Source organism: Coturnix japonica, chromosome 3 (genome assembly GCF_054131305.1).
Source record: "Coturnix japonica strain WE chromosome 3, WE-NBRP24, whole genome shotgun sequence".
Taxonomy (NCBI): Eukaryota; Metazoa; Chordata; class Aves; order Galliformes; family Phasianidae; genus Coturnix; species Coturnix japonica.
The window spans coordinates 19,484,133-19,503,315 of NC_140665.1; the positions used below are offsets into that span (position 1 = coordinate 19,484,133).

General features: G+C 34.2%; 1 protein-coding gene across 1 annotated transcript in view; it reads right to left on the minus strand.

Moving 5' to 3' along the window:
• USH2A (usherin) overlaps nucleotides 1-19,183 on the minus strand; it is a 342,112-nt gene that overhangs the window by 213,481 nt on the left and 109,448 nt on the right. The window contains exons 22-27 of the mRNA XM_085542932.1: nucleotides 12,631-12,761; nucleotides 6,185-6,311; nucleotides 5,700-5,801; nucleotides 4,115-4,303; nucleotides 3,469-3,599; nucleotides 138-411 (exon numbers count right to left, since the gene is read on the minus strand). Of these exons, the coding sequence (XP_085399058.1) occupies nucleotides 138-411; nucleotides 3,469-3,599; nucleotides 4,115-4,303; nucleotides 5,700-5,801; nucleotides 6,185-6,311; nucleotides 12,631-12,761 (954 nt within the window). The remainder of the gene's footprint in view (nucleotides 1-137; nucleotides 412-3,468; nucleotides 3,600-4,114; nucleotides 4,304-5,699; nucleotides 5,802-6,184; nucleotides 6,312-12,630; nucleotides 12,762-19,183) is intronic.

Genomic DNA, 19,183 nt, shown 5'->3' on the forward strand with positions numbered 1-19,183 from the left:
GGGAGTAAATTATCTGCTAAACCTGGTAAATGTTACATATTCAAAAGTGTAAGCTCTGGGTAGCAGAACGTCCGCCATCAACCTTGCACATGACAAAGGTTTCTAAAAATGTGACAAACTCTGGGTTGCCACCTTACCTTGTTCCGATCCCAGATCTTTATAGACATTCTGAATCTCTGATGGGACTCCTCCTATATAGACGGGAGAGTTCACTTTCAGTTGCTGAACGCTGGGTTCCAGTGTCTGCTCTCTCAGCTCATTTACACTTGCTGAAACTACAGAGCCCTCCTTGTTCACAGTTACTTTCTTCCAATTTCCATCACAATAAGACAGTCCTAACCAGAGATCCACTTGGGTAATGACAACGCCAGTTTTCAGCAAGACGTTTAGTATTCCACTTTTCAGCTCAATCTATATATTTTAAAACAGAAAAAGAGATTCTGAAAAAAGCACCACATAGAGAGAAATAAAAGATGAGCACTCTGGAGATAGTTAAAAAAAAAAAAAAAAAAAAAAAAATCAAGTAAAAAAAAAGGATAAAGACATTTTTATATCTTCCAGAAAGTGGAAATCACAATAAAATCGTTCACATAAACCATGTTAATTTGCAGTTAATTCAGAATGCAGGAACACATTAGAATTTTTTGACAACTGATTTTGGGACAATAGGAAAAGATGAAATGAAGAATCAGGGCTAGTTTGCTTTTTATTTATTTTATTATTATTATTATTATTTGAGAATGAGAAAACAGTATTTTACCTATCAATTCTTTTTTTTTTTTGAAAGAACATAACAAGATAAGAATGAAATGAAATGTCAGATCTGATTAAGCTCTTTTAATTGGCTAGTGAACTCAATCTCCAGTATACGCTGTTTCTGTATTTCATCCTCATTCTCCTAAATATTTTAAGAAAATAACTGGTTTTTGCATGTGCTTTTTGAGATTAATATACTGCTTTTCTATTAGAAGAACATTCTAACTAAATAATCACAGCAGAAGTTTCCAGATGTTTTACTGCAGGGACTCTTTATCCTAACTGGTTAGAATGCAAGTGGTATGAGAATGTCAATTGGAAGGAATAAAGCATTAAATACAAAGATGATGAACTTGTGGTTGAAAAATATGGATAAGCTCACAAAAAAAGCATTTTATTTCTTTTTCCACACTAAAATCTTATTAAGCAAAAAAACCCCAACAAATTTAATATAAATGCTTAGCACTAGTATGGACAAACTGACACATTTAGGTTACTGATAACATTAATACTGCAGTATCCATAATCAGATTGTATTTTCTTAACAGGGAACCTAGTGTAAGAAAGAACTCAGTACTTCACATGCCATTGACAATATAGATCCTGCTTTAAAGTGCACACTGACTGCTTGCGCAGAGGGTATTCCCTTGTTTACTTGTTTTGTTGGGACCACAGCTTTTCCAATTTCCAGAAGTTTATCGTCCTTAATAGAAAAGGGCTCTAAAACACAGGTTAAGGATAGATTTGTTTCATCAGTGCTGATGACTACAAATTGTATAAGCAGTCCATTGAGCAAGTCACCATTTCTCTTTACTGATGAGTTTTAACAAAAATCACACAGTGCTATCAGGAAGAATGCATTTCAGGTGCATGACTACAGCAGTACACCAGCAAGTCTGCTAGACCTAGCTGCTGGAGAGATGACACGGTGTTTGACATGAGGTCAACTGCTCAGAACATCCCATCTTCCAATTCACTCGTCCTGACACAGTCTTAAAGCAGACAAAGAATGATGCCTGTGCTTTTTGTGATGATCTAGACTGACATTCAGAATGCGTGGGCACAGCTAGAGAGAGAGGAGTGTTGTTCAGTTTGAGATTCTGCACAGTAAATATAAATATGCAAAATCCTAGATACATCTCACACTTACAGGACTTTCTCCCTAGTACTGAGCAAAGGTTCAGAAAAACACCTGATGAATTCATAGACAAGAATGCACTGGACAGCGTTAGAAAAATGGTAGACAGTGGGTCCAAGGAGGTGATTCTTCCTTTCCATTCATGGCACGTGAAACCATATCTGGAGTATTGTATCTAGTTGTGGACATTCAAGTACTAAGCTAGTAAGAGAAGTGTGATCTATGCAAAAGAATGGGTCAGAGAATACCATCATACATTGTGTTCAGGATAAGTGAGTTAAGTATGTATGGCTTCTAATCTGTTTTGCAGTGCAAGTGTCTCTTGACCAAAGCTCCTAACAAAGACATCGCAGCTCATGCGCAACAAGCTACACACCTAATTTTCACTTTCTATTAACCTTTTTTTGTGAGTTCAAGTGTATGAAAAATCCTTCCGTCATCATTATGTATGTGCAGAACACAATGCCGCAAGGGCTGGATGAGAATGCATACACTCATTCACTCTAAAGTTCTGCATCTTAAAAGATGCACTAAAAAGATCTTAAAAGATCTGCAACTTCTAAAAATAATATTAATATACGAATGGCAAAAATCAGAGGCATGTGTAGAGAAGAAAATTATTTTGCTTACTTTGTGCTTTTCATTGCACTTTCAATTTACTAAGTCCCCTTTCTCCTTTAAAGCCAGAAGTTTTTTCCTATTCCTGTTATCCTTTCAAATTGCAAGAGAAATGAAAACATGCTACAAGAATTTCCAGAAGAATCTAAGATCCATGCTTCTCCCTATTCTTGTCCACTGTGACTCTGTACTGTAAATTACATCTACATGTGCCTGTTCAGAGTGGGACATTACTGTATATAACATCTTATGTTAAAATCCCACAATCTCAGTCACTAATTGAGGACCAAACTTAAGCCATACCATGTAATTAGCACAACTTGCTACTGGAAATTATAACTTCTGAACTAGGGTGGCTTGAAAAAGAGGAAGCAGACTGTTCTAGGAGAATTCAAAATCTGGAAACAAAATCAATCTGCTAGTATAGTAATATAAAAAATATACACAAAGTAAGTTATAGCTGACCTGAACAGGATGAAAATATATTTAGTTGCTTTATGTCAGAAGTTTAAAAGAAAGCACACATTAGATATAATGCCATGCCATAATACAGGCTTTGACATGACAAGCCATTAATAGAACAGCTGCAAAGTAATAAATAAACAGATAAATAAAAATGGAAAGGGCAGATCAGGTTATAAAGAGTACCAACAGATTCAAAAATCTCTCAGTATAAATGTTTGCTTCTTGGAACAACTAAGAAGAGATTTTACTTTTAGTGCATTCCTCTGCAATGTTGCTGCAAGTAGTAACTATAGTAAACCTCATTATATTCAAAACCATTGGGAGGAGCAAAGTATAAAAACACAGCACTATGTAACACACTTCTGTGTGCAGTATTTGAAAACAAGCAAAACAAAATTAACTGTTTGGAATTTCTTTCATAATTGTATGTTAGTAAGCAAACTCAACTATCATAGCTTAATATAGTTATTAATACTGATTTGTAAACTTACCGCAAGAAAATCTGGACCATCCTTATTGTAAACAAACAAAAGCAATCCATTCAGTTGATCTGTTCTGAATTTGAATGAGATCTCAAATTCCCGCCCACCACTAAAAACGCCTGAATACAATTCCAGGAAACCTTGAAAGAAAGTAAATATATGCATAAATGAATAAAAAAATGATAGAATCAAGAAACCAACAACAGAAATATAGATGCTACCTTCTACTTTGACATGAAGAACTCAGAGGTTTCAAGACTAATGTTTAGACTAACATTTATACATAAATTAGCTTTTTATGGAGAAGTTTGGACACTTCTCCATAATGTACTGTATCAAATAAAACTAGTGCATGATCCTAACATTTTGCTACAAAAATGTGATCTGGGATGTTTGAGAGAATATGGACACCTGTGTCTCTTCAAAAATGATTTTTACACGCACAACAAATCTAGTCACTGTTCATGCAGCACCACCTCTCTGTGAAAGCAATTAATATTCCAGACAGCAAAGTATTTTGAAAAATTAATATTAGTGCATTCAAAACAATCCTATATAACACTGCTTTAAAAATCACATCACTGTAATACTTTCAACATGCATGTGTTTTAGATCTCAAGAACATATTTGGCTAGTACACAGTATGGCAAACTACCTTTGCCAAGAAAATGTGCTCCCTCTGAGAGGACAATGGGGCATCCCTCCCAAATGTGATAGACGTTGTTTTGCTCTTCTGCATTCTGCCAGTTCAAAGATTCCCAGTACTCATATGGAGTATACATTTTTTTCAAAAACAGGTCACTGAGACACCCCACAAATCCTTTCTGGATTACTGTCTTCATCCCTGCAGAAAAGGAAAATAATTGATGAAAGCCAGTCACCTGCAAATAAACATAAGGATGAATCCAGACGTTTTGTACACACTCTCCTTACCATGTATATGCATGTATGAATTGCTAGCTAGCATCTCTAACTTCATAAATTTGTCACTAAGCTAACTTCATGAACCTGTCTAGTCACTAAGAACAGCAGCTATTACCACGTGGCTTGAAAATGTTGAACATGAGATATTACATACAGGTACCTTCAACATGTATCTACTCCATGACGATTCCAAGGGCAGGTTTTACGTTTATCCTCTTTAAACTAAACAATTATTGTGAAGAAAGGCATACATTTGCTAAGTAGAGCAAAGCAGCACTGCAAAGGTTTCAGCTGATACTCTATTAGGAAATCACTTGGATAATAGAAATACTCATCATTCATTACACTTCTGTCTCCCTGGAATTACAGATAGCCTCCTCTTAAATGTTATTTATAGTTAATCTCTTTTTCATTATTTAGCTAAAGTTTTTGAAGTAGACATTCCTACATAATTTTATGAACCAGTGTTTAGAAAAAATCATGAACAACCTTCTGGTTTTAGCAAGCTAAAATAAAGAAGGGAAAGAGAAAGTTACTCAAATGTACCGCAAAGCAAGCCATCAAATAAATTCCACATACATATCAGTGGTAGGAATGCAAACTTAAGAAACAAATTGACTTTCAGATTTATATGATTGAAATATAGATTGCAACATGAATTGCTGTAGTCAGCTGATTGTATTTTTTATGTTTTTTATGTAGACAGAAGCCACAGATAGAATATACTGTTGGCATACAGACCAAGTTTATATGTGAAGATGTACATCTGTTGACGCTGTTGAAGCCAGCTATGATCTAGCTCCACAGAAATACAGCAGCAGAATATACAGTATTTGTACACCACTTTGTTCAATGCAACAATCCCTAAAGGATCCTAATTTGGTCCAAAAGGCCAGTATGTTCTATTTCTCAATGCAGCTTGTCCTTAAGCTATTAAAAACAACTGTTATGCCGTTTTTGAAAATAACTAAGGAATCTAGAACATAAAACACACCCATACATTTGCCTACATATCAAATGGCTTCCAGATTTATAATTCTGCATGTAAGCTTTTTAAAATATGCACGGACCTTATTAAATGCAACAGTACATTAGTGATGATGAAATTCAGCTACAAAGTTGTTTCTTTCCCAAAAGATAAAGTTAAACCGTATGGGATTAATTTTGATCAAAACAATTAGGTAAATGATTTTGCATATTAAGTATGTCCCTGACACTATGTCAATACAAAGCACAATACTGCAAAGGCAGTTAAAACAGCATCTCTTCCTAGGATTCCAAGTACACTGTATAATATAAACTGCAATTGCACTCACCTTCATCCTTTCTTACAACAGCATAACCCTGTGGAAGTCCTCCAACAAAAACTCCAGTGTTCTCTCCAATAATGGTACTGCCACTAGTGGCTGAGGATGAACCTAAATAAAACAGGTCATTATCCTGCCAAAAGCACTGAGCATAAGATTTTCATCTCAATAGAATAATGACATTGGTTAGAAGAGATGTTGATGTAAGACACATCCTAATATTTTGCCATACTTACATACCCTGGAAATATTTATAAAGATAATTTACAAAAGAACACCAACACAATTAAAAGATCAAAAGCGCAAGAGGAAAAATTCCTCATACTCAGATTCACAGCAGACACAGTTTACATGCACTGAAAACAGAGTAGCAAATTCATCAGAAAAAAAGTGATTGTTTTTGTTTTGTGGTTGAACAAAAGTTGTAGAAAAATAAGCAAGTGAGCAACAACCTGAGAAATACCAAAATAATCACGCAAATTTGGATTGATTACCTGTGTACTGCCCATCTACTGTGATGTTTCCCAGGGCTTGAATTCTTGTAGCAATTATTTGGTGCCAACTGTTATCATTATACTCTTTTCCACCATCATTAGTTGGTGTGACTGCTACTGCAGATCCCTTTTTATTAACAGAAGAATACGAGTTAGAACATTAGGTAGGTAAGATTTAGATTTCTACTTTTCTCTTCATACCCCTCTGCGTAACAGCATGCAAAAATAAAGACAAAATTCTTCTGGATAGTTTCTTCTTGAATACTGAATGAAGTTTATTAATAATTCCCCTCCCCCAAATTAACATTCTCAAATAAATATGGAGTGAAGGGCCTAGTTTAGTTTATATCGAAAACAGAAAACTGTGTTGTTCCTCTAATGAAAAAGAGGATAAGGCACAAGTATTGATTATTACTGATTTCTTACTAATAAAACTCTAATTGACTACTCCATTGGTTTCTGTGGTTTGAGGGACATGATTCAACATGAAGTCCATAGAAAGCACGTTCATATCAGGATCACTGACTGCAAAGTTTATATGCTGGAGGTGACTCAAAACACAGGAGCATTGACAAAGCAGGAAGAGAAAGCATGTTACTTTCCTTTTAAGTTGGTATCAAAAGGAACAGAATTCTTGTGTGAGAGGGTATAGAGAATTTATGAAGGAAAAGGTCATACCATGACATTCAGAACAACATAAAAAACTTAGAAGGTAATTACTGATGATGTTTGTATAGTACAAGCTTGTATAAGTCCAGACTATAAAAAAAATATTTTTTTTTAGCCCGATTTTATTAAAACAAAAGAATATAATGATATGAGGGAGTACATTTAGATATTTCCATGACAAAAGTCAAATAAACATTTTGTGAATTGCTGAGTAAGAGGAAAATAACAGATGCAGATCTCAAGCCTATAAACCATCAAAACAAGGTATGAATTTAAACAATGTTGCAATGAAAATAACTTTCTTCAAGAACTGACATGACTATTGAAACTGTATTCAGCCCTGCAAGTAATTCCAGTAATATTGCCTCAGATCTTTATATCATACTTTCACCACGTGGTAACTCAGTATTACTCAGTTGAATTCACAAACATAAGCGTCATATTCATTAAGTGATGAATGAATAGTAAAGCATTACGTTGCACAAAGAATGTATAATATCAAAGAATTTCAATCTCTGTAGTTACTTCGTAGCTTAAGCTTCACAAAAGCAATTTCTAGAATTTGCTAAGGTTTTCCATTGTTTATTTCCAAATTGAACAGCTCAGAAACTGTTTCTAGAACTTCTAGTACTTTCTGGCACAAAGATTTTTGAATTGTACATATGAAGAAAACCTGTTGATAAAAACAATTACTTATTGTATTAATGCTTAAATGACATTGTTGGAATACTGTATTTTGCACTGAAAGTGACATGAATTTAAGAGAAATTGCTTCTCATCACAGAGATTTACAGTACCATATGCATTATATGGTATATTTTTAATTGGGGACTGTCCTATATATGAGAATACATATGATGTGTACATATGTACTCAGTTAAAGGAAAAAAATCATTTTCCATGGGTACCTGAAGCATGTTTCTCACTCCACTCAGATAACATCTTAGTATTGAAATAGTTTGTACAGTGGTCCTTAGTCCCATGATAATAATTCAAAGCTATATATCCTTATATACTAATGCTCACATTTTCATGTACTATTTTTTATTGTCTTCTCCTCTATTTCAACATTTTAATATTTTACAAACACACATTTCATTACCGTAGTTTAATAATTAAAACCAGAACTGGTGTCATGCCCAATTAATGTGCCCTGGTAGCATGCCCATTAGTTTTTCCATTAGTGAATTCAACAATACTAATGGGATTACTAGCATGGGATGCTAATTGGGCGTGACATAAGAAACTGGCTTACTTCTTAGCATACCCTTGCTAATGATGAAATTAATGAGCATTTTATTAAATGCTGTCTCATCAAAGTGTACTTAGTTAGCGTTAAAATTGTTACAAACGATGCTGCATTCTAAAGATCAGGTGCCTGAATAAGTGGTTCTTCATATTATGTTTGGCAACAGTCTAGAGCATTAATAGTTTTATACATCAGAAACCACGTTTATTTGTAATGAATTCAATCTGAGACCACACAACCATATGTGCTAACCTGTGTTTAGTTTCAGGGGAAAAAAAAAGGAAGAAACAAAACTGTGTTCAGGATTCAGATTGCACTGCATTGAAGGCCTGTTCTGTGTGACATTTTATCCAGAACCACCTGAGAGATTCTGTGTTTACACTCCAATACCCTGTCATGAAATGGTTTATTTTACATTTTTAAAATCACACATGGGGAACCAAATCTGGATTACTTTTTGTTGAGCCATATAGTAAGTCTTAATTTTTACTCAGCATTATATAGATAAATTGGAATCTTTGTGCCTCTTCACTCTGCTCATGAAAAGATGTGCAAAGATCACAGATATGGATTTTCAAAGCTACTGGCTTGGCGGCAAAGTCCAGAAGTAAGTCTACCAGACAGGTTTTTTCAATATCCAAATTTTTGTCACTGGAAAGAAATGCAAATGTATTGAAGTTTCGCCAGTGGCAAGAAGCAAAGTACAGTCAAGGTTCATAATTAAGTATTCTCTATTTTCCTTTTTACCTGGGATTAAAAACTAATTCTCAGACTGTGTTCTACTACTCTGGCCTTTCAACAAACATCAGACAAAAGTAACTGTTCTTTTGCTGGTAAGTTTAGTGAATGGATCAACTTCTGAAGAAAGAGGTGGATTCAATTCCCCCAGTCCTAGGAGCAGATTCCTGAAATTCTGTCCTCAGAATACTGTTGTAGTCACTAAGGAAAATGTCATGAGGATTAGCCTTAAATTTCCACTGTTAGTGATTTCACTTTGTGTAAAATATTCACTACTTCACTGGGAAAAATATAGAACAAATGACCTGTAACCTATGATGGATAACTATAAAATCAGACTGGGAATGTTAAAGACTCCACGGAGTATTGAAGATTTGCAGAAACACCAAGCTTGGAGGAGGATCTATGAGCAATGTGACTGTGCAGACAAGACCAAGGAGGAAATCAGCACACAAAAAAAAACCTCATGCCTCCTAGAGAATGAGTAGAAACAAGAAAAGAATGACAGTAAAGCAATAAGAAAGGAAAAAATAGCAGCCAGACAACATGAAATGGAGACAAAAGAGATGGTCAGACAACAAGCAGATGAGTAATGGTATACGTAAAGCTTAGAGAAGTACGAATGGACAGGAAGAAAAATTTCTGAAATTCACAATTAGAGAAGGAAGATGTTAAAGTACCCAAAGATTCCTGACTAGGAAGATCTGACAAGTTTATCCTCAGAGCAGGTATTGCAAAGAAATAATACACTAGTCATCACATGTAAAGATACATACAAGAATCTTGAAAAGGACTGGGTTAAAAATAATTAACCTGTGACAGGACACAGCTGGAGTGGAACACAGAATATTATGCCAGGTTGATATAGATAAAGAGCAGCAGACACACAAATGAAAAAGAACTTTTGAAGCTTTTAATAGAAGTGTTTAAAGGCAGGGCCCTAAGTGTTTGTTATATGTATCATGACCGTAATTAGAGAAAACAATGCATATAACCTGATTAGGAAACCACACTATGCCAATAAGAAGCAATTAAAATATTTGCATACAAATGCAAACTGCGATACACAAATGAAGGAGTAAGAATTGCTGCTATAGAACATACCTGACCTTAAAGGATAGGAATAGCAAATAGTAAGCAGCTACATTCAAAAACTTATAGGGACCTGTTGTGTGAATAGGAAGGCAGCAGAAGAGATGACAACAATTATATTCAGAATGAAACAACTGAGCTGGAGAAGGGTTATTTAATAAAAATCCTCAAGGTTCAATCATCACCATTTCCTAAAGTGTCACAGCTCAAAAAGCAGGGTTATCCCACAAAACTTGCTGAGGACACAAACTTGGAAAGCTTTATTAATATGTAAAAAGATTTGAATATCATTGCAAGAAGAATGTTAAAGGCTGGCACACTGAAACAGGATTAGGTTTAATAATGTAAAACAAACAAGAAATGTCACTGCTACCTAGGAACTCATTAGTTGTCACTGACAGTGAAAACCTTGGTTGCATTAATTGGCCATAGAACATTTTGATGCAGTCACTGAAAAGACTGCACTATAGCATGCTTAGTAGCAATGGGGATGCAATAAAATCTTTGAACAAGGCAGACATGGCATTCTTAGAAACCCAAATCTATGTGAAGGCTAGGAGAAGAACTCAGGGGACCTGTTAAATGAAAAACTTGACATGAACCAGCCACGGGTGCTTGCAGCCTCGAAAACCAACAGTATCCCAGGCTGCATCAAAGAGGGGTGGCAGTCGGGCAGCAGAGGTGACTGCCTCTCTCTACTCTGCTTTTGTGGGGTCTCATCTGGAATACTGCATCCAGATCTTGGCCCCCCAGCACAAGAAAGAAGAGGAGCTTTCATAGCAGGTCCAGAGTAGGGACACACAAATATGCTCAGAGGACTTGACTGAGGGAGCTGGGCTTGTTCAGCATAAAGGAGGCTCCAGGGAAACTTCACTGGGGCCTTCAGTACTTAAAAAGAGCTCATAAAAACAGATGGAAATCAACTTTTTACATGAGTAGGTAGTGATAGAACAAGGGGAAATTATTTTAAACTAAAAGAGGGGAGACTGAGATTAGGTGAGAGGGTCATGAGGTGATGGAACAGGCTGCTAAGAGAATCTGTAGATGCCCCATATCCCTGGAGGTGTTCAAGGCTAGGCTGAATGGTGCCCTGGGCAACCTGGTTGAGTGCCTAATTTAATGGATAACAACTCCACTCACAGCAATGAAATCTGGTGATCTTTGAGGCTTCTTCCAACTCAAACCATTCTATGATTCTTTCCAAATGCTACACAGATTCAGTGAAGGGGTGGAATTAAGCACAAGAAGGCCGGGAATATTTATATACTCTCTTTTTAGTAAAAATGCATTACCAAAACAAAAATGTTTTCTTTTTTACTATGTCTGGGTTTGTCTCTATAAATCCAAGTAGAGAAGAGCATCTGAAGAATAGTGCTACAAACTTAACAAATTAGCAAGATTTAGAATCTTAACACCTTTGTGAATCTAGTTTGAATCCTTGAACACATAAGATCTCTGCTTTTTCTTTCAGTATTTGCCTCCTAGCTACATGCCAAATGAGGACAAAGAACTCCTAACTGCAGATTTTCCTGGAACTGTTAAGAGACCAGATTGTTCATGCACTGTGTGAATACCCTAGGTGGCTAATTAGAACTGTCATTTCCAGGATGCTCTAAAGCAATTGTTATGGGACCTAAATCCATAAGGATAAACTTCTATGTATTTGTGCTCCTACTACAACAGCTACAGTTCAACCTTAATCCAAACAGGAATCTCTGGACACTACCATATTAATGATAAAATTACAGAATTAAAACTCTAGTACAAATATGTCATCAGAAGTCCTTTTGATAAAACCTTACAAATGACCTCCTCCACTGGAAAGAATGCAGCCTCAAGGTGCTCCATCAGTCCATGCTTCCCAGTGAGCAGGAAGGAGTAAACCAATAGAAGAGAATCCAGTGGAAGGGAGAACAGGAAGTAAAGGGTGTGTGGCAGAAGATAGGTGTGCTTCAAAAAAAAGTTTCAGAGCTGCTGATCACTCATAAAAAATAAGTTGTTTACGTAAAGCATTTTTCAATAATTGTAGTTCTGAGTTTTATTTATTCCTAAGAATATTATAGCCACTAAAAAGAATAAGTTTAAAAATAATAAGATTAATAAAAATAAAAAATAATAAAAAAATAATAAATAATAAAATAAATAATATAATATGATTTTATAATAAAATAAATAAATAATAAAAATAGTAAAAATAATAAGATTAAAAAGATGAAAGATGAATAAAGATTTAGGCATAAGGTCTCTCCAATCCATTATTCATGGGAAAATACATTTTTGTATTATAAACAGAAGATACCCCCAAAATGCAAGGAATGCAGTCTTAATTTTGTGGAATTTATTTTATAACATTTGCTTGATTATTCCTGTCTTTGCTACAGTCACTAGTGCTGGAAGTAAGGGACTTTTTGCCAATACACAAAATACTTCCATCTCATTGAAATCTTTATAGTGGTGTTTAGTGGTACTGACAAAAAAAAAAAACAAAAAAAAAAACATCATGAAGTATAAAATGAAGTTGCAAATAACAGCCAGCTAATGAAACAAAAAAAGAGAATGGATTTAATATTTAAATATCCAATGGTTCTGAAGAGACAGTTAACTTGATTCATTTTAAATAAATAAATAGACAAGCAGGTAAAAAACCACTAGAATATGTAAAGTATCTATTCTTATATGATCTTGTTTTTTGTTGTACCTGTGGATCAAAAAGAAAGTAAGGACGTCCCCTCCTCAGCTGAAGTGCAATGTATTCCTCTTGATTTCCAGGTGAAGCAGAGAAAAATATTAAACCATCAGGTTCCTTTGTTTTAAATTTCACTTTAATGCCTGGTTAGAGAGAGCAAGCAGATAGTTAATAAGTAAAATAGTTCTTATGATAGCATAATTAGAAACAGAATAACAATTTCAAAACAGTGGTGAACTGGCAAACTAAAAGCTTGGCATGGAAGTTCTGTCCATTTTAAAACCCTTTCAGTAATTGTAAGAGAAATTCTCATAAACATTTTGAGTAAGCCTTTGAGAGAAAGTTCTGTTATTTAGAGCCCGCACTCATCCACAGAAATAAAGATGTAACTGTTACACATGCTAGTAGGTAACTGCTTTCTTAAAGAAACTACTCAAATATTTGGATCCCGTTCTAATATCTGATCAACAGGTAGTTTCATGTGTAGATTTCAACATGTCCCTTAACAATCCTATCAGTAAAGCAGGAATAAGGTCACTAAACTGAAGTGCGTGTTCAGTAATGATTTTTATTCCAAGCTATATAATTTGTGTATGCAAATATTCTGTATGTATATCATATATGTATTCAAACATGATGGAACCTAATTTAAAAAAGAATACTTAGAAAAGAACAAGTTTTAACAAAAGCTGGAAATATTCCAAGAGACAACAGGTGACCTATACTGAATTAAGAATTTTCCACATCATTGTCAATTGTGTGGTTTCTGATAAAATGTTGTCTCCGCACATGAAATGTCATTCAAATGGTACAGAATAAAACATATCTACACATTATTTATGACTACACATAAAATACCAAATTCCTCACCAACAGCCCCTAAATATTGCTGTCTGTGATATAAACATACAAACTAAAAACCTACGGACACAATAATGAAACAACTCAGTTATGTATCCATTTTTGACAAGTATAATTATGAATAAGCAGGTTTTGGATAACCACTACAATACCTTTCTTTTAAGCCATCTCCTAGAAAATCACCTTATAGAAATAATAATTACAAATCCATAGGCCTAATTTGGAACAACTATTTTAAAGTGCAAAACTGGATATCTGAGTCTTAGTTAGTTCTATACTTTTACACTACAAGCTTTTCACAGAAGAAAAATAAAGGCAGCAATAGAAATTTCTGCCTCTTCTCTCAACTTGAAATCAAATACTCTGCTTTAAAAAAAAAAAAAAACAACAAAAACAACACAATTACTTAAGGGAATACTGAGTGACACAGTCCTTTGTCCTGCATTGTTATGTTTCTATTTTCTTTTTCTCTCTTTTCATTTCAGTGGCTGAGAAGTGGAAAAAGATGGAGCAAAAAGATTTTTAGGGCTCATTAATGGCTGGAGTAAGAAAGTAGTACATTATAAAATCACAGACTTGTCGAGTGACTAAGAAAGCAGTGAAAAGGCGAATAAGTGAAAGAGAAAACAAACATCTCTACTATATCCAGAATTTTTCCAGTAATATTTTCACATTACTTCATTCATATACTATACACTTCCACAGTGTTTCTGTTTTAAACAGAGCAATGTACTTTATTGGGTTTTAGACCAAACTACTTTGTCTTTTCACACTAGACCTTGTCACATATATTTCACTAATTTTTATCAGACCAAAAACAATAAGGGATGAAAGTTTTTCTTGTAGACAGAAGCTATACAAAAAACAATCATGAATTTGATGCACGTTCCTAGTAGATCATGCCTGTTAGTTACCAATACCTATGAGAAATATCCTTTGAAACCACTTCACATAAATCATTTTATGAAACATAATATATGATGCATACACACATATAAAACATTCTCTCTGAGAAAAAAGGAAAATTGGTCACGCAACTTGCATTCCTGAAAAAAAAAAAAAAAGCATTTGTATACAATTAATGTCCAGTAAAATAAAAAAATATCAATGAGTAGTAGCCATACTGAAGGAAAGAAAACTAACTGCTATTCTTTGAGGTTCCATCAGTATCACTATCCACTGAGGGGCTGAGACTGATGATGGCCTATAATCCCAGCATTGTGAAGCACAATTAATTTAACAAGCTGACACTATTTTTTGTCAAGCTAACAAAAGATCTTTCTGAAGACTGAAGGATCCCTTCCCACTCCTAATTCAGAATGACAACTGCAAAGAACATAATTGAGTTTCTGCAAAAACATCAATATTTTATAATGTCAAGTGTTAGAAAACAAATTATATGGTTCATAACTGTAATGTTGTGGTATTTCTTGGAGTTTACAAATGTTGCATGGGAGCTATCTTTGGATACTGAAGAGGTTTACAAAACCTGAATTCCTGCCTTTAGAGCAGCCGTAGCTTCATATAAAGTTTTGATGAGTCAGGAATCACCTTTTCCATTCACAGTCCATACCACAAATATATATATACACACACACATATATATACACATACAAATATATATGTGTAATGTATATGTATATATATTTCTTTGCATATATATATAATTTATAAAAAGATTTCTCAGGTCCCATCAGAAGTGCTGTATCCAGGCCTAAGGCTTCCAACACAAGAAGAATGTGAAATTGTTCAAGTGGGTCCAGAGGAGGGCCAAGAAGATGATCAAAGGGCTGGAGCACTTCTCCTGTGATAAAAGGTTGAGGGAGTTGGGATTGTTTAGCTTGGGGAAGAGAAGGCTCCAGGCAGACCTCATTGTGATCCTCCAGAACATGACAAAGTTTACAAGCTCGGGGGAACAGACAGGTAGATAGCAAGAAGATTGGGGGAATGGATTTAAACTGATACAGGGAAGTTTAGATTAGATGTTATGCTATTAGATGTTATACTTCTTTTATGATTATAGTAACAACAGGAGAAGCTGGAAAACAATTGTTTTTAAAATAAAGTCTCCCAAAGAAAACCTGTGATTTTCAAAAGTTTATGTTAGAGAATGATAATTTGAAGACTATTTTTTTAAACATATATCCTTAATACCTCAAATTGAGAAAAAAGTAAGTCAAACTGAAGGTTGAACAAACATAACAATGGTATACAATGACTGAAAGGCTGTAATACATTGCACTTCTTGTGGAAGCCATCAGCTGAAACCCTAAATCCTCTTATTGAGAAATGAGCATTTTATTTTTTTTTTTGTACTAAATGGACTAATTTGATACCTGCTTTTTCTTCTTTTGCTTGCTATCCCATTGTACCCACTACTGGTAAAACAAACAGGACATTTTAGCTTTAATCTTCTTACTACATAACCCAAATAACTTCAGTCATGTTTGCATTAATGCTGCATTAATCATGTTGTTGCGTATTAATGAGTTTTCAGGCTATGCTAATTACTGTCATAGATTCTGCAGCAGCCCATTAAATATACAAATTACAGAATTAAAGAGCCAGAGCTCTTCATGATTAATCTTTAAATGGAGAAAAACTAATGATGTCTGTACAAAGTTTCTCTCCACTTTTGGCTGACTGAGTCCAATGAACAATCAATTAAAGTATTTGAAGAATAAGAATATTGCACATACTAAAAGATTTCTTATGCTGTTATTCTTTGCAGAAGACACATTCATTTATAAGTTTCTATCATATGGACTTTTGTAGCACATTCCAGACTAAAAGGTCTTCTAAAGTATTACACAGAAGTAAGATGTGTAAGACTCTAATTCATTACTGCATACTCATAGGACTCTGCTGGTTCCATATGAATAAAGTAAATCAATCTTCTCCTTTTAGCAAGGACAACAGTCTTGCTACTCCCTAATAAGAAAGATTTACAGCAAACCTTGGTGAAAAGAAAGCTAAGATAAGTTTAAAGTCATTTGATAAGATTTGATGTATTAGTGGTACTTCCTCCCTTCACTTATAGAGTGATAGCTTTTTTTTTTTTTCCCTTCTTCTCTTTTTGAATCAAGAGATTAAAAAATCAGGAAAACCCAAGTCTGCACCCAGACAATAACTGAGCGGTCTGATCCAAGAGCGACCATCTAATACCCCTTGTTTCATATACCTTCCTGAAGATTGTAGGCAATATTACTCATGTACAGTTCTGTAACATTTGAAAACTTCACTACTGTCTTGTTCTCCTTACTGTTAAGCAACTACAAAATAAAACAATGTAGACTGATCTAGATAACTCCGTGACAATATATTAAAAAAAAAAAAAATTATCTGAGCACCAGGTATTTATTGTCAATTGAGGAAAATTAATATACCCAAAAATACTATTAGCTTAACTATCTCTGAATACTACTACATTATGCAGAAGATCAAACAGTTTTCCTAAAGAACAGGTTCCCAGTCTCTATTAATATTATTCTGCACATCAATAGCAGCAAATGATCAATCAATTAACTGATCTATAACAAACTCATCCAATCAGTTCCTTACACTCCAGAAATACATAAATAAACCAGATTTGATGCATTTAAGATTTTAAATTTATCCCAAGAAGTTATTTTAAAAACAACAACAACAATCTTCTCAGAACAAGATTAATCACAGCATGACAATACACTCACATGAAGTTAAAGTGAAAAAGACTGGATTGCTGCACTTAGTAAACAGGGAAGAGAACACAACACAACAATATCAAAGCCTCTAAAAAAAAAGAAACAGGTAAATTCAGAAATGTCTTCCACTTGTGTGCATGGGAATAGTATACAACATGTAGACATCCAAACAGACTACCTATCAGAGTGGAAATAACAGTGATCTCAAAGTTCTAGGAATAAAGTCCTGTTTAGAATAGGGGCCAGATGCAGAGTTATTTCTATGCTGCTCTTAATATTAAAGTAAAATATGTGCAAAGGAGAAACACCAGCCCAATTGTCATCTAAGGTGTTAATCAGTATTTGTGACAAGCTTGAACTGAAGTTGAGAAAGGTTTACTAAAAATGGGATCTCTCACAAATAGCATACGTAATTTATTTATTTTTTTTCATTTATTTATTTTATATAGACTGGAAAGAAAGTCAAATAGACTCAGATTTTTGCTAGAAAGGGAAGAAAATATTGTCTAATACTGAGCCCTTTATGAGAAATTTCCCAACTCCGAATTCTGATATTGAAAATAAAGAAAAAGAAGCAAGCGGTCATCTTCATTTCAAGATAAAATGTTTGGAGAAAGGATTGTTTTCTGTTACCCAAGTGTGAATTAGCACATTAAAAAAAAATAATAATAAAAATAAAAAAAATGGTCAGCTTACGAAACAAGGTTAAGGTAGGAGAGGCTTCTAGGTGTTAATACAATGCAAATCATAATTACTAGAAATATGATGACAAGAAAAATCACTTTGAAGATTTACAACAGCACAATCTATAAAAGGTCAACATCACAGTGAAATCAGAAATGAGCTGGAGGTCAGTAGTTGTAAATAGCACTTCAATTATAAGCCTTTAGTTAGTATTTACAACAGTAGTACAAATGTAATACTGCACAGAGAGTAATTTAACTGATGAAGGGAAAAGAGTATGAGTAGAACTGTGTAGAATGCAAATACATCAAAATTAAAGTCAGTGTAATGATCTGAAACATAGAAAATTTAGACAACAGTGCATTAACCAAGGCAGAATCCAATCACAGCATCACAGACTACGCAATAAGGTGGAAATCCTTAGCAAATGAAGAAGCTTATTGATTAGATATGGACATATGAAAAAAAAATATTTAAAATAGCCTAATGAACATCTTGTGGAGTATCATAGGTTTAAAATGGAATAGTAACAGGGAGAGAAAGAAAGTTTTAGATAAAAATACATCACCACAAAACAAACACTCATAAGAAACTACAAATTCAGCAACAAATAATAGCATTCACAGTAAAACCGCAACAAAAACTAACATATTCAAGGTAAAGCAGAGTTTTAATGTGTACCAATAAATTATTAAAAATTGCCAAATGGTAAATTTTCTAACACTGAAAAACAAACTGAAAGGAATATATAATATTTTCATCTAGTAGTACTTGAAGCAGTATTTCTCATTATTTTTGAGGTAGCGACTTTTCCAGGAATGCAAGAACTACATTCATAGTAGGTTTGAAAGGCCTAATCAGGCGCTATTTTTACACATAAACAATTCACTTTTCTCAAGCTTACAGTGTGCTAGAATAACTGTGACATATAGGCTGAACTGAACTTCCTCAACCTCTACTAGTTTAGGTTTTCTGAAATCTCAGTTACTGACTTCAAAGACATCTGTCATACAATGGAAATGTCGCCTTGAAATTGCAGCAGATCTAGCTACATGAGAGTTAGTATTACTTCACTATATTTTGTTATACTGATAGGGGGGCTTTGTGTGTTTTCTTTTTTTCCTCAAATGTTCCATTTACCTTTGTACTCAAGAAAAAAAAAAAATCTTTGAAATTTATAATGTAGTTTGGCATAAAGTCTTCACTGAAAACATTCAGATAACACTGTAGCAATTATACAGACTATTTTCCTTAAGACAATTCACAGCAACTGAAACACCATCTAAAACTACATTCCAATCTTGGAGCTCAGCTTCTGTGAAACTAACCATCACCCT